Here is a 15,357-nt window from a genome sequence, read left to right on the forward strand (position 1 = left end):
ATATATATATATATATATATATTTGTACAAACCTTTATTTTATATTCTTTCTTTCTTCACTTATAATAATTTCTTGTTAATAAAGAGAACAAAGGAGCATAAAGTCTATTTAATTATATTAGCAACTGTTAATGTGATCATAACACTGTGTTGGAAGTTAGTTATATGCATTGTTTTATGCTAGCATACATACAGCCTCATCTTCGATGCGATAAGATTTCAAGGACTAATAATAATGATCCCAAAACAGTCTTAAGTCTATAACTAAATTGTATATTCTTAATAATACCAATTCGCAATTTTTTTTACATTAGCGTCAATGTCACATATCTCTCTCTCTATTCTTTCTCTATAACTTCATTTTTATCAAAATAATGGATTCATAATGGATTTATAATGGAATTTTTTTTTCCTTGAATATTTAATAATTTATAGTAGAATCATATTATTAGATTTGCGTAGTTGGAAGATATGTTTCTTTAATGTCACATAAAAATATATAAATATCAGTAAAAGCTCTCTAAATCTACTATTTTTTTAATACTCTATAAATTTGAACGAAATATCCAGATAGTCAAATCTATCAAGAGCACGTATTGCAAATGTATGCATATTATATTATCAAGTCTCCGACAATAGCTGAACAGTCTGTTGTTTCAACTAATTGATGTTGGTAAAAATGTATCAGAAAATAAACAGGCCTTGCATCATAACATGTTGAAAAAAATGCAGCCAAAATTTGACATAAAAAGAATACAATTTTTGAGCATTACATGTTAACACAGTATTATCAGCAAAAAATTAATCGAAGATGATAATTGAAGATGATATAACATATAACATCAAGACATGTTATAGCAAAATGTCGTCAGAGATCACGTTAATCTGCAAGCACGTCGTAATAACAGAAATACGATAAAATCGTGCATGCGTTGTTGTTTCAAATAATAAAAACAAAAGTGTAGTGGAAATACAGCACGATTTAATAGATTGAAAAAAATACATTTTTTTTTAAACTTAGTGTGATATCATTATATTATACTGGCAAATACTCGTCAGAAATCGAATTTATTTGCTTAGACGGCAGAAATATGGCAAAAATCAAGCATGTGCTGCTATCTTTATATAAAAAATAACAAAAACACAACAGAATAAATGCTGCCCCGCAAAAAAAATATATGTAGATTTAATATAATTAAATATAAATTTTATTAAAATATTTAATATAATACTTAATAATGATTCCAATAAATGTGGTTTTATTAAAACCTCATATAGATTTAATTTGGACCATATAATGATCCATATTAAGTTATTAATTCAACTTATTTAAAACTTATTAAGATTTAATTAAATTATATAAATTGGACTTTAATAAGATTTAATAAGTACCTATTAAATTTATCAGTTGTTAATATAAACTATATTAAAAATATATACAAATATGCATTTATTTATAAGGTCATATAAAAACTTTATCAATTCTTTATATGAATTTTGATGAAATCTTTATAAAGAACTTATAAGACTTTTATTTAGAATTATTAACTTTTTTTTCGCGGGGCATGGAAATGATATATTTATCGGATCATAGTTCTTCCGTTTACCATTATGCAACGTATCTAGGAATATTTACCTCCTATTTAAATTTTTGTTACGACCAAATATAATGATACATTATCAATCTCTTTTTTATTGACTGACATAAAAAATATCGACTATTTTGTATTGATTTTAATACTTAAAAGATATTGTTATGTTTTAAAGGAAGTTCTATATATAATTGCCCGTATTCAGAACGCGCTAACATGCTATATAGTTTACGTCACGTATACTATAGAATTTCAGAGATAAAAGCGCGTTCTGAATACAGGCCTATATATTTTTTTTATAAATTTTGTGTCAATTTTATATCAATACAATTTGTCAATCAAATAATGTACGTTTTGTTAGTAATCTATAACGTATTCCAATCTTCTGTTGTAAAATTATTTTAATTCTTTTCATCTTTACTTTATTTAATTTTTCTGTAATCTTCACATGATACTCCCGAGCTATCACCCATCCTGAGTTATGCCCTTATCATCTAGTATTGCTTATTGCACTACTACTTCGATGATCCATGAACTCTAAGTATTAATAAATATAACTATGATATATCTAGTCAATAACTGTCATTATAGCAAACGTTATTTATTTACACTGAAAACGTTAAAAAAATAGAATAACCTTCTACACAATTTTTTTTCAATGTCTAAAAATTGAAAACATTTTTATCTATTTCCATTAAAATAAACTTATCTTTAAAAAGTTTTTGTTAATACAATAGTATTTAGTCTGTAAGAAATAATAATATATTAAAAATATATTTTTTGTTATCATTATCATACGTTATCTGTTATCATTCTTATAGAATTAAACTGAAATTGTAGTAAAGTTGTTGAATATAAATTTTTGATAAAAACATATTCGATATAAGAAGTTAGATGTTTTTAAATTGATTAAATATACAGGGTATCACGTAAGTTTTTTTCCTTTTGTGTAGATAGAGCGGACTAAACTGTTGTCGAAAGGTCCTCTACCACTTTACAATTTTCGCAATAGTTAACGAGATATGAATTTTTTAATATAGGCGAATAAGCACGTTCGCTGAACAATAAACACAAAAATAATTCACATTTTATTGAAATTTTAATGGTACAAAAATTTTTTTCTTGATTTATTGTGCGCAAATTCATTAATTAAGTTATTAAAAATCAAGATTTTTCAGCAGTTCGCTCTCTATTGTTAATAATGCTAATAACGATAGTCTAGTATCAATTATTGGGGCATTCAATTATTTATTTTCATCTATAAAATGCAATTTTATAAACTGAAGTTGAGGGCCCTCCTATAAAAATAGGGCCCAAGGCCAATCCTCTTAGCCCCCCTTTAATCCGAACCTGCTTAAACCCCAAACACAATGCAACAGAATAGCGATAGCGATGAAAATAATACGATTTCAACCTATCAAAAGTTGGATACACTGGAATATTTTTGTTTCTGATAATTTTGATAAATCATGTTATTTTTATATTCCTTCGTTATTGCTATTCCTTCGCATTGTGTCCAGGGTTTTATTGTTAACATATTAATTCGACAATAGTAAAAAATATCTTTAAAGTATTTACAGAACTAATATATGTAAATTTTGTTTTTATTATACAAGCGCGAAGAAAAAAGCGAAAAATTTTATAGTTCTTCTATCATTTTTTTAGTTACTAAAATTGTCATTTTTCTCAGTTTTCAACTCAGTAAATGACAAATTATAATCTTAAAAGACTACTATTAAAAAAATAATTAAAATAAAAATCTATTTTTTAGCCATTTCAAATATGTCGTTTTCCGTTAAATAAAAAAGTTTTGGGACAAAATTCACAGGGTTTTAAAAAATAGATTTTTTAAAATAAGACATATTAAAAATATAAACATTGCAAACATTTTTTATTTGTATTGATTTCGATAAAAAGTAATATTCGCGCAAAATTGAAATTATTTTCTTTATAAATCCATCAATATATGATATTATACATATATACTTATTTATACTGCCTATATTTAATGAAAGAATTATAATTAAGTATCAAAAAATATTCTATATTAAAATCAAATATGTTTTACGTTGAAAAATATCTAGATTTCTTTATCCATGTATCTTGACATATTTAGTATACGATTATCTTACTTTTTATTTTACGAAAAAAAATGAAATTCAGATATGACAAAATAAAAACACAGATCTTGATATTATAATTATATAACTAATAGTCATTAATAGTATCAATCGAAAGTTATATCTAAAATAAGCAAAAAAATACGAAATTTATCAAGATCGAGAGAAAAGCATTGGTCTCGACCGAGGTCTCAACACTATCGAATTATGCATCCCTACCTCATTCGCGGCGTAAACAAAGGAAACTGAAGGCGTCGCGTCGCGCGCCGGGGCGACGGGCACGGGCGCATCGTACTCCAGCCTTTGCTGGCGAGTCGCGAAACGTTGCTGGTCAGTGTGTCTCGTTTAACAACACGAGGTGTAACGGTCAGCAGCAGTGAACGATCGGCGAGTACAGTTCTGGAGCCACTTGAGAAACTAGTTGCGCCATCCTGTCATCGCTCGTTTAGAACAATGTTTTGGCCGGGTATAGTTCGACGTGCTCCACAAAAGTCAGAATGCGATACGAAAAGTAAGTGCTAATGTTGAAGGTCGATTACTTGACGGTTGCGTTGGTCTTCTTTTTTCTGTTTCATGGTATAGATGAAAAAAAATTGTATGAAACTTATTCTAATACTCTTTCTCGGGCAACTATTCATTCCTTTTTCATAAAATAATAAAGTTCTAAAAAAATTATTTCAAAAGAGCTGAATTATCTGCAATTGAAAATAGAATATATATTATGTATAACAAAAATTCTTTTTGTGCAATTTCTATTTTCTCATTATTTAAAATGTTTAAAATTACTGTGTATTTTTATTCCAAATTTTTAAAAGTACCGTATTTTAAACACTTTGATTATTTAAATAAATAAATGTTTATCTAGTATAATACATATATATACAAGAAAACTGCAAATTTCTACAACTTTTCTCCTGCTCGGAGAAGTAATCATTATACATAATTTTCAAGAAATAAGTATATTAAATTGTTTTCATATCTCTCGAAATGCGATCTTAAACTAGTATTTCATTTTTATATGCACATTTGATGCATTGTCTTATGGTTTGAGAAATTTATATTTATACCGTAAGTGAAGATCAATTTTTTTAATTTAGATAAGTACGTTTTTCTTTTTGCAGATATAATTAATAATAATGTATTATACGTATGAGTTAGATATATATTAGCATATAGATGACAATCTATGATATATTGTCATATAGATGACAAGTATTCTAGGTCATCTATATATACAAGGAAGGTAATATTTCTTTTATGGAAAAAAAATGGAATTTGTACTTTGTTCTTGTTATTCTTGTGTGACTTTTTATACAATGATATCATCAATCAATTCCTAACTGCGACAAAGATGTCGTATCTATAAAATCGACGCTTAATAATAAAATTTTAATGAATTCGCCATTGCAGTTTAACTATTTTACTTGTGATATTAGATATCTCTATCTTAACAACTTAATTTTAGTAATTCCTCAAAATAAAGTCAATTTGATATTAATCGAAATAAATTCTTGTTATTCTATCAACGTTTTAAACTTTTATCTTTCAAAAGTTTCTTGATAATTAATGTTATATATAAAGCCAATTTTTATGGTGAAATAGCAATAAATAATGATGAAAGTATCAGACGAAATATTTTTCAAATAGTTCAATACAGTTCTCGAGGTTATCGCACTAACATCTTGATGCAAACGAAGATTGCTCTGAGGCAATTACTGTACGCTCTAGATACGCGTACAATCGTCTTCGATAGGTATGAAAAAAATATTACGTTTGTATTGCCTATTGTTGTGACTAATAGTTCAATCTTATCTTTCTTTGTGAGAGATATTATAGAGACATTCGATTGACAATCGCATTATTACGATTTGATTGATCAATACTGTAAAAAATTTGATATAAATAAGTAAATAAATAACTGAATACAAGAATACGCGTTAAAGTCGTAAAGGATGAAATAAGTACATGTATATTGTTGCATAATTCATATATATAAGTTTTTATCAATACTTAATTGATTCAATGTAACGTTAATGTAACGTCAATTAAACATTTTTTTAAGTAATCAGTTGCTACTGTACTGCCAGTAGATATAAAATTGAGTAATTGCTTATTGATAAAACCATTACGTTATTTTCTTTGTATAGTTTCTTTTGATTGTAAAATAATATCTTACAGCTTTGTCTTTTTACGGCAACGTATATAATTACATTAAGAGCCTCGCAATTTCTTACATTTTAATAAAATAAAAGTAGTAATAAAATTTAAATAAATTGTTTTATATACATATACTCTCTCTGAATTTAAAAATCCTATTTCTTATACTTAGTATTTACTTTTTCTTTTTGGGATATTTTCTTTTTCTTTTTCTTCTTTTTATATTTAGAAATATACATCTTAAATAAATTCTAATAAAAAACATTAATTATATTTTGTTATTAATTTATTATCGCTATACGAGAGTATGTAAAATCTAAGTGAATTGAATTTAATAAAGAAACTACAACACACCTGATATATTTTTAATTTAAAATATCAATGAATTTTATAGAAAATTTATTAAAAAAGTTATAAATAATAGATCATTATGATATTCACATTTTTTAATGCATTATAAAATAAAATTAAATAATGAATACAACGTAAATAAAGAAACAAAAATGCAAACGAAAATGTAAATTACTTTTTAAGTGTAATGAAAGATAAAGCATTAAAGTGTTACAATTCCACAAAGCATAACCAAATTATGAATGATATAAAATAGATAAAACCGCACAGCGAAAAAGCAGCATTAGAAAGTACACTATTAATTATTAAAGTTTTGCACAAAGTTTTTGATTAACGCAAAACTTTTTTAATTATGTCATTACATTTATAAAATGACAACTATTTCTTTGCAAGACATTATAAATAATGATGAATATTAAAATAATTTATTTTATATTTGTTTTTAATTTACGTTACGTTTATTAATTTTCATTTTTTTATACTTTAAAATTAAAATTTATGCATTGCACAATTATTATCATTCATTTCTTACACAGTAAAAAAAATTGTGTATTTGTGTTGGAAACGGTCCACTCACACCTGTATTAACAGTTTGTGTTGAATTTTTTAATATATTCGAGTGTTAATTTAACATAATGTGATTATGTTATTTAAAGATTTTGTGTGAAATTGATATTTAATTTCTTAGTGTTTCTTAGTGTTACTTAGTGTCAAAATGATACAATTTATGAGTAAATGGACAGTAACATAAAAATAATGTGTTTTAAAACGTAAATTCTAAGATAAATGAATAAAATACATGCTAATTTAACATATAATGTTTATTTTCTAAAAAAAACATGCTTCCCACAATTTGTTTACGAACTGTATTAATATCATCTTTTTTGTATTTATTCTTTTACGTAATATTTGTGTAACCTTCTAACATGTTCATTTTATATTAAATTAATCAAAAAATTTGAGTGAACTGTTTGCGACATGGTTTATGTTTTTGACACATTTTTTCCAACTGTGTACGATTCTTTTTTTATTATAAATAAAATTTGTTATAGTTAATAATATATATATTATAATAATATTAAAGTTTAAAAAAGTTTTTATCAAACTTACATTTTTTTTGTTAAACAATATATTTTAAGATTTCCCAGAGATTAAAAAACTACGTAAAGATCATAACATTGATAAGAAAAAGTGTTGCATTAATGATAACTGAATATAATTTGACGTCAATTTCTGAGTAACAATTTACTTTAATTGCGTATTTATGAGAATATTACTTGATAATTGTTACATCATGATCATAACATTTCATATAGATATATTGCCTTATTTTCGCAACAAAGATAAGAGATTTGATTTGTATTAGTAGACTGTACTGAAATTTTCTTTCTCGCTTTTTCTAAATATCAAACATGTACTTTTATTTCATTTTAAATGTAAAGAGTAGATTACATACGTATATCTGTATATAAATATATTTTAAATGTATATCTATTTAAGATCTGTATTTGTATATCTTAAACACTAATATAATATTATAAATATTTTTTGTATAAATTTAACATCATAATCTTGAAGATCTTTTTGTTTATTGCAACTATAAATAAACTTATATTAAAACTTATATATTAAAATTTTTTACAATTTTTGATTATAGATATAATTAATTTAAAACAAGTTTCGGGTCTACTCGAGTCGCGCTGGATATAGTTTGTAAAATTTATAATAAAATTTACTAATAAAAAACAAATGTTTCGACTTTTTTTTTACCGATTTCTTAATTTATCTAAATTATATGAATACATCCAGACATGGTTTCAATTTGGTCCAAACGTCCATGGATTTAGTATGAATGTTTTAAAAGTGTTATTCAGCGTACAAAGTATGTTTACATTTGAACATTAAAAAAGTTTATTTTATGCAAAAAATTTTCTAAGTCTGCTCGCAACGTGTTGCTTTCGCTGACTTGCCAAGTGAAAATTTTTTTAAGATCGCACGAGAAGTTTTACTTTTGTTACCTCCAGTAACGCAAAAATTTACCAAATTAAAGCTTAGTTCAGACAGCACGCAACAAACGGCAAGAGTCAAACAACAACAGTTTGCTGCTCGCAGTGATAAGAAGTTAAGAATCTCTTGCTTCCAGCGTGCAAATTTGTCTGGATTGTGGTCTAAAATTTGTTTAATATATTAATTTAGTCCAGTTTTAGTCTATTGTATCCTAAAATGGACGGTTTAAGAAGTCCAAAATAGTAACACTGGATGTTTTTAAAACGTTTTTAAAACATCCATGGATCTAATCTGGATGTTTTTAATATGTCCAAATACACACACACGTCCAACATGTACGTTTTCAATACATTTTTTAAATATTACTGTGCTGTCTGAATATAGAATCGAAATTATCTCATGGTCTAGTCAACAAGAAGCTTTGTTTTTTTGAAAATTGAAAATTTATTTCATTCTGCTGTCACCCCATCTTGTTTAGTGTTAAACGAATTTTACGATGAACATGAAATAACAATTGAAATTTTTCACTTACCTTTGCTTCGTGACTAATTTTTGAATTGAACATCACACACATCACTGGAATACAGATTTGTCTTACATAATAGAATTACCATTGATCAGTCTTTTCACAATGTCTCAACACGTCATCGCAAGAGCACTCTAAATAAATGAATGCATTGTGGCAAGTGTTTAAAAGGATAAATCTTGTCTTGTTAGATAAATATGTATTAACAGTTTTCATTTTTTTTTTTTTAATATATTACAATTATTCTACAATTAAACTCTTATATGTATTCATTCAATTAGTTTTTTCCTTTAGATATAATGAAAATTTAATTTAAAAAATATATAATTATAATAACCTTTATATTTGCAATTTAAGAAATTAGAACCGAACACTTACTTATATTTAACAAAAATATTTTGTTAGGAGTAAAGACAATGAGCTTTTTCACATATTAGTAATAAATAAATTATTCTATAAAAATGGTATATATATTTTAAATCTTAACTTTATTAATTTTGAAAACAATTTTATTGATTTCTTTTTCAAAATAGCGATACCTAACGTAAAAAACAAAAGACATTTGTTCGGAAGAAATTATTTTGTTTTATATAATAATAAAAATATAAGAAATATATAATTTTTATATTACAAGTCTTGTAAATCTTATGTTATAATTGACAAATTATACATAATTTGTTTTTACATTTTATTTAAGTTAATTAGGTTTTCAATAACTGGTTTATTATCGTTTGCAGCAGCTCCCGCTATTGGTGATGCCTCGAAGAATCAAACTCCGCCAACGCTTCTTTCAAGTTTAAGAAGCGTACTTTTCGTTATTGGAACTGTGGTGATCGGATTCGCCGCTTTCTGTAATTCTCTGACATGGTAATGCAAATGCATCATTTCTGTTTTAGTTTATGATTTACATAAACAGAGTTATAATCAAGTCTTTTTTTTAACCCTTTTCCTATTCTCCATCGGTTAAACTTCTGTAAACTTTATTAACATAAAATAAAAGACTTTTAACGATCTAGCTGGATCTTAAATCATTCACAAATATTTTTTTACAAGGTGAAGCCAATAATATATTTTCAAAAAACAACAATGAATTAAAAGGCGTCGATAAAATTGAAGAAACAGCATTTCTTTTATATATTTTAACTAAAAAATACCGCTAAAATGATTTGCCCTTGATAAAGCTACAATAGGTATATATGCAACATTTAAAAAATAATATTAGAGATTTTATGATGGAAATTTTGATCTTAATAATCAAAAATGTTCTGGCCAACTTTGAATTTGATAATGAAAAATTACAACAAAAATTAAGAATTAAAACTCCATGCAAAGTACAAACACAAGATCTCTTGCAGCTTGGAATCATTCCAGATATGTGTTTGATTGCAGCAACTGGAAAAAATTTTAAAAAAGGATAGAGATAAATTCCGTATGCTAAAAGTAAAGCCACTTACGAACAATGATGCTTCGATATAGCAATAACTCTATTTATCCAGAAAAGAAGAGATGGATTTCTTATATAACAAGTGATGAAAAATGGATTCTATTATACTATATGACATCTAAACGTAGAAAATCTTCGGTGGACTCAGCTAACTGACAATAGACGGTTACCTATATAACAAAAGAATAGGTCGTATCGGTTATTAACATAACGTTAAATTGAATTGTGATATTGATCAAAAAAATAACTTTTAATAATAATTTTCAAGCTATTTTTGCGCTTTTTGATGTCATGATTACTTTTTGTTCTTGAGTCAAAATCCAATATCCACGTTATAAAAGATATTGTTGCGTGTTTGAAGACATAAATAAGACATATTCTATAATGAACTGCCTAAATCCCGTGTGAAACGATCACGGTAGATATTTGCCAATAACAGTAAATTTATGCAAAGAATACGTCATCAATTTGAACGTCGTAAATTTGAATTGAAATAAAAGAGATGTCCATATTATGGATGGCAAAATGTTGTTCAATCCAGTTAGATCCATCGGTTAAAACCAGATTTTAACGAATAAAAATACCTATGTTAAAATTCGCACGGGTTTAATTTATTATTCACTATTATTAAAGACAGAGAATAAAAAGTTACTTTTTAAAAATAACAAGTTACAAGTTACCGAGTAGAAAAAGTAACTAATTACCGTTACTAATTACCGATTTTTAGAAGTAATACTTAGAAGTAACGTTACAGTTACCATTACTTTTCCCCATTACGTTTTTAAAATGTATCTAAAAATGTACTTGTGCAATATTTTTATTTGAATGTTAATAAAAGTGATATACAATAATGACGCTCTTTGTTTTTAAATTTTTTCTGAAACACATAATTTTATAATTCTGAAACTGTAAAATATGCGATAAATTGAGATATCTATTCGATATATTACGTAAAAGTATAAAATAATTTCTATCGAACCACATGTTCAATTGTTGTATGTTAAAAGCAGGGAATGGAAAGTTACTTTTTAAAAGTAACTAGTTACAGTTACTCGTTACCGAGTAAAAAATGTAACTAGTTACAATTACAGTTATCGCTTTTTAAAAGTAACTCGTTACAATTACCGTTACTTGAAAAATAACTTTTCGTTACTTTTCCGTTACTTTTTTAAAATTAATTTAAAAATGTACTTTTTCATTTTTTTTTTTTATATGTAATACTGACAAATATATAGTTTTATTTAAAAAAAAAAAACAATGTAGAATGGCCAAATAATAAATTAAATAAAAGTAAAATGAGAAGGGTTACGAGCTAAAAATGAAACAGTTTATTTCCGATAAGAACGACGATGACAATGTAATTAAATGTATAAATATATATTAGAACAATAATATAGATAAAACAAGTTAAAAACGAACGACGTTTCGACACTTATTGTCATCGTCTTTTAAACTGTTTCGCTTTTGGGTTCGTACCCCTTCTCATTTTACTATTATTTAATTTATTTTTTGATTTTTTTTTAACACAATTTTGTAATTCTAAAACCTGTAAAATATGCAGCAAACTGAAATATTTGTATGTCCTATGTATTACATAGAAGATAGAAGTGTAAAATAATTACTGAATCATGACGGCCGAATGTCTAAGGGCTGGCTTTCAAGTCTTATTGATAAGCGCTATAAATAGCATGTATCCAATCGAACCGTGTTCAATCGTGTGCAAAGTAACGACAAAAGTAACTGTAAATTTCGTTACCGTTACCCAAAAAATGTAACTCGTTACCGTTACAGTTACCAAAAAAAGAAAGTAACGCAGTTACCAGTAAAGTTACCAAAAAAGTAACTTGTAACTGTAACTTCGTTACAAGTAACGAGTTACTTCTATTCCCTGTATATAACCCATACAACACAGAGTTCGAACTCCTCCAAGGAATGCCCTAATGATCTCCTAATAACGTTTCCAAGATACTCGTAGATAAAATTTATTAATTCTTTTAAATTTTACTAACGAAAAAGAAATTTCAGGCATTTACAAAGATTCTGGGGTGCATCCGGCGACTTCTGGCAAGCTCAGTGGGATAAAATTTTGGATAAATTTGGAGATGATCCTGTTACACTATGGGTTTACGGTAAATTTAAGATATACATTTTACACAGTCTTTGTAAATTCAAAATTATATGAAAACATAACTTGTTACGTTTTAATATAAAAGTATAGATAAATAATTAATATAAAGATTTACGTAATATATGTTAATCGCTACGCATGTCTTTTAACGCTGATATACTATCGTGTCTCCTGATTTCGACAAATTTTTTGACTAATTCAAACTTAATATTTTTTGAAATTAAAATATTGTAAATAATATAATTGCAGGATTTTTATGAATTAAAATTTTTGTGAAAGCTCTTTTATGGAACATGATACAGGATGTAAAGGATATTTTACTATATTGCAGGATCCTTAGTATTAACTATCGCGGTTTACTGGATCGTCGGTGGAATTTACATTATCCTAGATATCACCAACCGACCAGCAGTGTTACGCAGATACAAAATACAGCCCGGTACAAACGAGCCAGTGGACAAAAGAGAGTTATGCAAAGTGATCGCTCAAGTACTGTTCAATCAGATCGTCGTCGGCTTACCTATTATGTATCTCGGCTATTACTTCATGGAATGGCGCGGTTACCCCCCGGTGCGCGAGCTACCGACGTTCCACTGGGTGCTCGCCGAGATCGCGATTCACATACTATGCGAGGAGATTGGCTTTTATTACTCGCACAGGTACATCCTGTTTAAAAATTACTAATCTTATACGTAATATTATATTCGACAAATTTTATATTTGAAATTGTCAATTTTGCTGATTTGTGTGAAAACTGATATCTAATGAGCAGGCAGGAAAAAAATTGATAATAGAATCAAGTATGGAAATGTTAAGTCAGATATAAATCTTATATTACTTATAAATTTTATATTACCTGAATTAATTAAAAAGGAAAGGTTAATAATATGTAAATGTAAATATATACAAAATCGAATAACGTTATGACTGTATGATAAGCAGATAAAAAACACATATAAGCTTATTGTATATATTTTATATTTCAATTCTATTAATATAATGTTTACTTTAATTTTATATAAACCTAAAAATATGATTGTTTTTTGTTATTTTGTAACAAAGTTAATACAAGAAATGATTGTACATTTAATTTAACAGTAAGTACAAACTTGGATTAATTTTATAATTTTTATACAAGTGAATATAAAAGAATTTTTAAATAATTGCAAGAGCACAATTGCAACAAAGATATTTTTATAAATTTTATTTACCTTCTTCGAGGAAATATTAGATAAAATAAATAATATTTCAATATTCACATTTTTATGTAACATACTATGAAAAATGAATATTTATCTAAACATACAAATATTTGTTAAATAACAATTAAGCTATATTTATGTTGTGTACGCGTATTAACTTGATATGTTTAGTTGTCAATTATTTTTTAATCCAAAATTACAAAGATACAGATATGAATATAAATAATGTTGTCCAATTAAACTTTTAATGAAGAAAGATTATTTCAGACAGAATTTCCTGCTAGATATTATTTTCCATTTTTTATAGATCTTTTACATAAAATATACAGATATTGTTATAAATTATTTATACAAAAGTATCAAACACAAATAACTAAACCAATGACCACTAATAGAGAACACTCTTTGCAGATTTCTTCATAAGCGTTCCCTATACAAATATATACATAAACAGCATCACGAATGGACTGCTCCCATAGCTATTACCGCTTTATATTGCCATCCCTTGGAAAATATTGGATCGAATTTACTTCCACCCTTCTTAGGCGTATTCATCATGGGCTCCCATGTGGCGACCGCCTGGATTTGGTTCTCGCTTGCAATTCTTTCGACATTGAACGCACACTCCGGATATCATTTACCGTTTTTCCCATCACCGGAAGCACATGACTTTCATCATTTAAAGTAATTCAAACCTCGTTAAAATCTTTTTAATTTTAAATCGCATTAAAATGATTTCGCTGTTAATTCCATTATTACAAGAAATACTTAAAACAAATTTTATAATGTGATAAAATATGATCTTTCTTTTACTGAATTTCACATTTAAAAAATAAAGATTTATAATTATTTGATTATATTAGTTTATAATTGCTACATGAATGCTTATGACTAATGAATATTTTTAGGTTCAACCAATGCTATGGTGTGCTTGGCGTTTTAGATCGCATCCACGGTACCGATACACAATTCCGCAATTCACGAAATTATACGCGTCATATAATGATGCTTAGTCTTATACCTCCCAGGGAAGCTTTCCCAGATGAGGCAAAGTACAAGTCTAAGTAAAGGGACCCTTCGATAATCTTATATGAAAGTTCTCAAAAGATGTTATAATCTCTGAAGAAAAAATTATTTGCGTTAAATGCAATATTTCTGCAGCGATGACCGAGTCGAAAACAATAGATAAATAATCAATTTTATCTGGCTGATATTGACAAACTTTCTAAAGAAATTGAATTAATTCAAATGAATAGATTTTTAATCAATCTTCCTGTAGTCAGTCTCAAATATCTTTTTTTAATGAGAATTCATAGTGAACATAGCGTTTAGTTTTATTCATATTTATGTGAATTTTATGAAAAATAGATTCCATTTCTTAAGGTGACCCTACACGGTCAATAATACTGATTAGTAATATTGAATTAGTAATACTGACAGTATGCATCAATATTTTTAGTATTCTTACAATGTTACGTGATCAATATTATTGATAATGCATTTTATTTTAATTTTACGTATATTATCTATTGCCCTGTGATGCATTGTAACATAAATCCTAATACAAACCATACTGATGTTCGAATACCAAAATTCAGACACTGTCATTATTCTAATCTAATTCAATATTAACCATACACGATCAGTAATATTGTCAATATTTTTTAATATTGACAGTATTATTGACTGTGTAGGGTCATCTTTAATATTAGATAAATATTGAGATTCTTTTTGAATTAATTTTTCTTAACGCTTTATTTATTTTTGTATCAAAGTGTGAAATTTTATATCTTTTTAAAAACTAATTCAGTATATCACATATGTAGTGCA

At 26.4% G+C, this 15,357-nt stretch overlaps 1 protein-coding gene across 4 annotated transcripts in view; it reads left to right on the forward strand.

Annotated features, from left to right (window-relative positions):
- Positions 1 to 14,695, forward strand: part of LOC108781854 (fatty acid hydroxylase domain-containing protein 2) — a 16,556-nt gene extending 1,861 nt beyond the window's left edge. Inside the window, exons 1-6 of one of the 4 annotated variants that reach the window (XM_018549969.1) lie at positions 4,061 to 4,223; positions 9,491 to 9,620; positions 12,223 to 12,326; positions 12,657 to 12,984; positions 13,939 to 14,211; positions 14,436 to 14,695. In XM_018549969.1, the coding sequence (XP_018405471.1) occupies positions 4,166 to 4,223; positions 9,491 to 9,620; positions 12,223 to 12,326; positions 12,657 to 12,984; positions 13,939 to 14,211; positions 14,436 to 14,595 (1,053 nt within the window). In that variant the 5' untranslated portion in view covers positions 4,061 to 4,165 and the 3' untranslated portion in view covers positions 14,596 to 14,695. Of the gene's footprint in view, positions 1 to 4,060; positions 4,224 to 9,490; positions 9,621 to 12,222; positions 12,327 to 12,656; positions 12,985 to 13,938; positions 14,212 to 14,435 lie in introns of those variants that run through there. The other 3 variants (XM_018549976.1, XM_018549982.1, XM_018549989.1) reach the window with 3 other exon arrangements.
- The last annotated feature ends 662 nt before the right edge of the window (positions 14,696 to 15,357 follow it).

This window comes from Cyphomyrmex costatus, unplaced genomic scaffold (genome assembly GCF_001594065.2).
Source record: "Cyphomyrmex costatus isolate MS0001 unplaced genomic scaffold, Ccosl1.0 scaffold123, whole genome shotgun sequence".
Taxonomy (NCBI): Eukaryota; Metazoa; Arthropoda; class Insecta; order Hymenoptera; family Formicidae; genus Cyphomyrmex; species Cyphomyrmex costatus.